The sequence below is a fragment of the Helianthus annuus genome, chromosome 17 (assembly GCF_002127325.2).
Source record: "Helianthus annuus cultivar XRQ/B chromosome 17, HanXRQr2.0-SUNRISE, whole genome shotgun sequence".
In the NCBI taxonomy this organism is placed as follows: domain Eukaryota; kingdom Viridiplantae; phylum Streptophyta; class Magnoliopsida; order Asterales; family Asteraceae; genus Helianthus; species Helianthus annuus.
Window position 1 is genome coordinate 11,496,563 of NC_035449.2, and position 6,474 is coordinate 11,503,036.

A 6,474-nucleotide genomic window follows, 5' to 3' on the forward strand; every position below is an offset into this window, starting at 1 on the left:
TCGGTTTCGTTGTTTGGTTGAAAAAAATTGAGAATTTTGTGTGAGAGCGGGTTGAAGAATTTTGCAAAAATTGAAGGGGGTATTTATAAGTAAAAATTTGTAAGGTTTTTTGAAAAAAAAAATAATTTTTACTATTAAACCGCCATGCCAAACGGTTATGCTAACAGTAAAAAATGAAGGTCCAATCGTGGCTAGCCACATCACCCCGCCCCACGCTAGGCTCTATAGCGACACTGACTGGACAATGCCAACACCAACGCTGGCACGAAGTGGCTTAGCCAGCGTTGGCTGGCTTCCCCTCCCAACCAACGCCACCACTCCCCGCGGTCTAATAATTATATGTCCTCCATATTTTTTTAATCACATAGTACTATGTAAATATTCTTTTACCAAGTAATGAACACTGGCCATTAAAAAGAGTAAATTACAAAAATCGTTCATTTATTGCAAACTGTTTCCTTTGTCTTTAATAATTACAGAAAACGTACTTGATGTTTGCAAACCCTTACAAGTTATGTTCTTTGGCCCTAACTCAGTTAATTTTGTGGTTAAATCCGACCAAATGAACCCTACATGAGGATATTTTTCTGGTTAAATCTGACCAAATAGACCCTACGTGAGAGTAAAATGATCAAAATACCCTTATGTGGGGTCTATTTGGTCAGATTTAACCACAAAATTAATTGAGTTAGGGCTAAAGGACATATCTTGCAAGAGTTTGCAAACATCGAGTACGTTTTCTGTAATTATTGAAGACAAAGTACATAGTTTGCAATAAGTGACATACATGAAGGACGATTTTTCTAATTTACGGGCTGTTTGGCAACATCTGAATGGTTAAATACTGAACCAATAATAGGTCTGTACCATTAACTGCTGAACCAGTAAGAGATCTGAACCATTAAGAGCTTGTATAATGCTTAACCTTTTAGAGGCAAATGTCTGACCAATTCAGATTAGAGGTGTTGACCATTCAGACTCTGTATAAATCTTAACTATTTAGAGGCAATGTCTGAACCATTCAGACATCTGCTCGTGAAACAAACAGTATGAATTATTAAGTGCTGAACCAGTAAGGGATCTGAACTATTAAGATTCTTATAATAAACAGCCCATTGCACTTAAAAAAATATGTCGCTTGGTTTGGGTTTGGTAACGGATATGGGTCGGGTCATAATTTATCCCCAAGGCGTGAACAAAACTTCTCTTTCATTCTTCATCTTCAACAACTAAAGAAAGATCTTTGAAGGTGGTTGTGATCTGATCATTCAACAAAACCCCTATTTTTTATCAATCGCCAATCGAGTAAGTTTCTGTTACCTGTTATAAGTCTTTACAATAATTTTCTTCTCGATCTTTATTATATTTTATAATATAAATTTATAAAAAAAATTAGGGTTTTGTATTTGAAGTTATAGCCATCGCAATTTCGTTGATATTGATACGATTTTAGGATTAATTTTGTGAACATTTGCCTGCCAATAGAGACTACTTTTAGTATGATCTCGTTGTTACATCGTGTACTTAGAATTTGTAATTCATAATTTTCTTCTTTCAGCCCTTTTCCTTCTTAATTTAGGATCTGGCCCTTGTTTAGTTATTTCAAATTTGCATTAGTATAACACAGGATGGATCTTGAGAAAACTTATTTAAATGAGTAAACAAAAAAACTACAAAAAAAAAAGCTTAAAAAACACACCAAATTTTTTAATTTTTTAAACATTTTTTTGGCTGTAAATCTACGATTTTTAAAATACAAAAAAAAAAATAGTATTATTTTTTAAATTTTTTTACCTTAAAAATGCTAGACTTACAGCCAAAAAGTTGTTTAAAAAAATAAAATTTTGGTGTGTTTTTTAAGCTTTTTTTTGTTAGTTTTTTAGTTTTCTCATGATCTTCTCCCTAGTATAATAGTATGCTGTAAATGTAATTTATTGTTAATATTTTTTTTCTTAGTAGAAAATGTCTGATTAGTTAAAGTATACTTTATAAAGAACACGGCGGGTGTTAATGAGCCGTGTTCGACAAATTTGACGAAACTGCAAACCAAACAGGTCTGGTTGGTTGGATCACCGGTCTGGTTTGGCGATCTGAACTGTTTTTTATTCATTTAAAATGTCAAGGTTGTATTTAGTTTTTAAATAAACGATAAAGATGATTTGTGAATATTATACACATGCATAACGGTTAACCGCATATTCCCAAAATAAAAAGTCACCCCTAGTTAACATTTTTTAAATAACTGTGATAACCCGTCACTAAAAAACTCACGGCCCCCACCAATACCTTGCTTACCAATGGGACCAGCCGACCAGGTAAGTAACACGTCGTTTGCACAATCGGACCAGGTAAGTAAAACACAGCTTGCATTGGGCAGGTGGCCTTTAAGGGATTAAAGGCAGAAACATGTGAAAGCTGGATCCGGACTTGATACCTCCGCTAATGCTAAAGAGAATCAAACGCTTACCCCTGCGCCATCCCCTTAAATTTATCAACCACTTTATCCCGTGCCTAGGGCTGTATACAAGCGCAGAGGCTCGAGAGCTACTCGTTATCGGCTCGGTTAAAAGCTCGAACGAGCCGAGCTTTAACGAGCCCGAGCCCGAGCCCGAGCTCTAGCCAGAAATAGAGCTCCTTGAGTTATCGAGCCCGAGCTCGAGCTTGAAATACAAAGCTCGTTTAGGCTCGCGAGCCTAAACGAGCCCAAACAAAAAATTAAATATTTTATATATAATATAGTAATAATGATGATAACATTGGCGAGCCGAGCTTTGGCTTGTTTAAGCGAACTCGAGCCGAGTTTTTAGCTCGTCTGAGGTTGTTCTTAAAATAGCTCGGGCCGAGTCGAGCCGAGCTCGAGTTTTGGGTTTTACTCGCGAGCCGAGCTCGAGCTCAAATAAGTAGGCTCGAACCGAGCTCGAGTTCGAGCTTCATAAAAACATGACGAGCCGAGCTCGGGCTCGGCCTGGCTCATTTACACCCTCCGTGCCTAAACAATGTGCTTTAGATAAAAAAAATTGTACTGTTGGAGAGAAGTTCTGTATCGTTAACATTGTTAAACGTACCTTCCAGCTCACCTACAAGAGAACATACAATGGAATTGGCAGACAGGGCGATCGGGTTCATTTTAGCAAGCATTAGTGTGACCATTTTCACCTATTACACCTTTTGGGTGATTATATTGGTTAGTTATGCTCATTTTCTAATATCGTCTTCTATATTTACTTCATTTTTATCTCCAAATTTCCAAGTTTGCGATGAACTAAATATTATATGGCTCTTTCAGCCCTTTGTTGACGAGGACCACTTTGTACACAATTACTTCTTACCTCAAGAATATGCAATCTTGCTACCTGTTTATGCTGGCGTGTGTCTTATTTGCTTCTTATCGGTCTTTATTGGATACGTGATGCTCAAATCCAAGAAGAAGAAAGCCTAATGCAAGATCTGCACTAAATTTTGAGGTATTTTAGGATCAGTTTATTTTTCTGTTCAACACAATGGTTTTTAATGTGAATTCTGAACAAGTTAACAGCATGTTTTACCGTTGTACTTTGCATATGATATACAAAATTATTGGGATGTAATAAAAAAAAAGAGTTGACATTTGTTTATCATTTTCTTCATTGGATCTTTGTCTTGTCATGAAAATGCATTATATGTTATTACAGTATAAGACCAGAATAGAAGTGTGATGAAATTAACTGTGTAGAAAGAAACCATCGGTGTTTGCGTTTGTGGAGGAAACTGATTGCAGTCAGCTCGTCAGGTTTAAAATGTAGAATAGGGGAAAAACCCCTCGTTCGATTAGGGGGACTTATGTGCTCGAAAAATGGGAGTCCATCTTTAAAACTGTTTTTGACTGGTTATGTTACGGGTCAAAAGTGAAAGTGCATTAATTTTAACGTTATTTTACTAATTTAGTGAAAATAACGTTAAAAGAGGGGGATGGTTAATCATGCATCATGTGGTGGCGTTGATAGCCGAAAGACAAGGGGGTACATGCACTAGTCGGCAGTTGTCTCAATTGCTGAGTGTTATGTGCCTTATGTCCAAGGCTTGATGCAAAACTACTATCGAGCCGGGGTCTCACTGGAAGCAGCCTCTCTATTCCTACGGGGTAGAGGTAAGACTGTCTACATCTTACCCTCCTCAGACCCTACCTTAGCTTTGCTATTGGTGAGATTTACTGAGTATGATGACGATGATGATGATGATGATGACGACGACGACAACGTTACGGGTCAAAATTTCAGGCAATAATGACTTTTTTTTGTTAAATTTTAATGAGTTTAATCATCAGCAACTGTGTTTATAACTTGCATATTGGGTACTTATCTACTGAAAAAAATATGTAATATCATGATTTTCACTTGATTTCTCTCATTAGACTCAAATAGATGTGACAAAATGCACAGGTGTAGGAAACAAGTCAAAATCTAGTTTGGTCCGGCTGGATTGTCCCATTTTAGGAGGATATGATATGTAGTAACCATTTATTGTATTTTTTTTAAAATGATATTGTTCGATCTGTTCATAATATTTCCTGTAAAGTTATACAATTTTCAAAATCAAATATATAGCGGAAGACTTAATAGAGTTCGCATATTTGTCCAAACGGCTATCTACAAATGCAAGAGGGGGGGGGGGGGGAGCGATAAGAAGTTTAAGGTGACTAGTCAAATGTTTGAAGAGCGACTCTAATCGGAGACATGCGTAAACTCATGGGTTCATGTTACATATCCGTCGGATGTGTGTTAGGAGTGCTTGTACCCAAGTGGTGGGGTGTTCGATAAGTCCATTACATGACAAAACCAGTATCTCATGATCAAATCTTATAAACAAGAAAGCATCTCAACACCTTCAATCAAAATAACTACAAAATTAGGATAATAATAGTAATACGAGTTTTCTATCTCCAAACAAGCAGGTAATCCAAAATCAGAAAAAAAAAAAAAAAAAAAAAAAACAAAGCTTCATTGTCTATAGTCATTTGGTTCCAGAAGGGTGTTTATTTTCAACATCTTCAACATCACCATATCTATCATCTTTGCCACAAGGCCCTCAACAACAGGCCTTAAATCACACAGACTCAGGTGGGGAGATGCAACTTCATTTTCAATCACCTATAAACATCATCTGTAAACCCAAAAAAAAAAAAAAAAACCGAAATCATTCAATTTTGCTACACAATTTAATCATTCACTTTACATGTAAAAAAAAAACAGTTTCTTTCTAGAGTCAGGTCTTAGTGGAATCAACATCTCTATTTCTTCGTTCGGATAGAGTGGCTTTGAGTGGAATTCTACTCATGTTAATTTTGCTACACAAATAAATAAAGATGAGACTCGTACATAGAGCAGTTACCAAATAACTGAAAACCATACCTGAATAAACACAAAAAAAAAAAAAAAAAAAAAATCAAACGACTGTCTACAACTTACCCTCCTTCAAGCAAAAGAATTATCAAAAGCAGCCGAAGTAATCGCCCTCGAAAACTCCTGAAAATTAATCCGACCATCCCCATCCGTATCCGCCTCCTTGATCATCCCCGTCAACTCCTCAGCGGTCAACGCGTGTCCCAGCTTCGCCATGGAATGCGCCAACTCAGCCGCAGTAATAAACCCATTCCCATCCCTATCAAACATCTTAAACAACTGCTTCAACTGATCATCCGTATAAGGCGACTTCGCAGGCAGAAGCTCGGGCGCCACAAGCGCCACAAACTCCGAAAACTCCACAAAACCATTACTATTAGTATCCGCTTTCTGTATCAATGCATCCAGCTGATCAGGGCTCGGTGTAAGGCCTAACGATCGTAACAACGAACCCAGTTCGAGTTGCGTGAGGCTGCCGTCGTTGTTTCGGTCGAATGATCTGAAGATTTCGCGGAGTTCGGTTAGCTGTTCGTCGTCGAGTTTGACCGTTTGTTGCTGTTGTTGTTGTTGTTGTCCGGAGCTCATTGTTGTATGGAAATTCATTGGTAATTTTAGAACTTCATGGGAATATTTGGAGAAACAATTAGTTGAATTTAGGAAGAGATGAGTTTGTATGTTTTTTTTTTTTGAAAGGTAGATGAGTTTGTATGTATGTATGTGAATTGGTAGTTAACCTTTTTCCACATTTAATGGATCGATTGAATTGTGGAGAGGACCGTTGACGGGTTTTTATTAGACAAATAAAACAATAAATATCTGTAATATATTAAATTTTAGTAATTCTTTTTTAAAAACAAATAAAAGCAAAAGGAACTATAAAATAAATTATTTAGTTTACAAAAAAAAAAATTGTTTATAATTTAAAGCAAACAAATATAGAACTGATATGGAGATAAGCTGGTTGAGTCCGATAGAAATCGCAAGTTTGAGACCAATTGTAGTCGTTTCCTTTAAAAAGGATTTGAACCCGAACCAAACCGGTAAACAACTTATAAAAACAGTTTAAAATTGGTAAAAACCCGGTGAACAAACCGAA

General features: G+C 36.6%; 2 protein-coding genes across 2 annotated transcripts; one reads left to right on the forward strand and one right to left on the reverse strand.

Moving 5' to 3' along the window:
* Nucleotides 1–1,149: 1,149 nt before the first annotated feature.
* LOC110922775 (dolichol-phosphate mannose synthase subunit 2) lies at nucleotides 1,150–3,617 on the forward strand. The gene is made up of 3 exons (XM_022166977.2): nucleotides 1,150–1,305; nucleotides 3,073–3,184; nucleotides 3,287–3,617. Exons 2-3 carry the CDS (start codon nucleotides 3,095–3,097, stop codon nucleotides 3,437–3,439), a joined length of 243 nt encoding a protein of 80 aa, XP_022022669.1. The 5' UTR covers nucleotides 1,150–1,305; nucleotides 3,073–3,094; the 3' UTR covers nucleotides 3,440–3,617.
* Nucleotides 3,618–4,806: 1,189 nt separating this feature from the next.
* Nucleotides 4,807–6,100, reverse strand: LOC110922841 (probable calcium-binding protein CML11). The gene is made up of 2 exons (XM_022167040.2): nucleotides 5,445–6,100; nucleotides 4,807–5,139 (listed from the first exon to the last, which is right to left on the reverse strand). Exon 1 carries the CDS (start codon nucleotides 5,979–5,981, stop codon nucleotides 5,451–5,453), a length of 531 nt encoding a protein of 176 aa, XP_022022732.1. The 5' UTR covers nucleotides 5,982–6,100; the 3' UTR covers nucleotides 4,807–5,139; nucleotides 5,445–5,450.
* Nucleotides 6,101–6,474: the final 374 nt, after the last annotated feature.

Excerpts from the sequence above, each read along its gene's own strand:
- LOC110922775 (XM_022166977.2), top strand. The coding sequence starts at position 3,095 with ATGGAATTGGCAGACAGGGCGATCGGGTTCATTTTAGCAAGCATTAGT. Across the intron at positions 3,185-3,286 it reads CCTTTTGGGTGATTATATTG|CCCTTTGTTGACGAGGACCA; the intron begins GTTAGTTATGCT and ends TGGCTCTTTCAG.
- LOC110922841 (XM_022167040.2), bottom strand. The coding sequence starts at position 5,981 with ATGAATTTCCATACAACAATGAGCTCCGGACAACAACAACAACAACAG.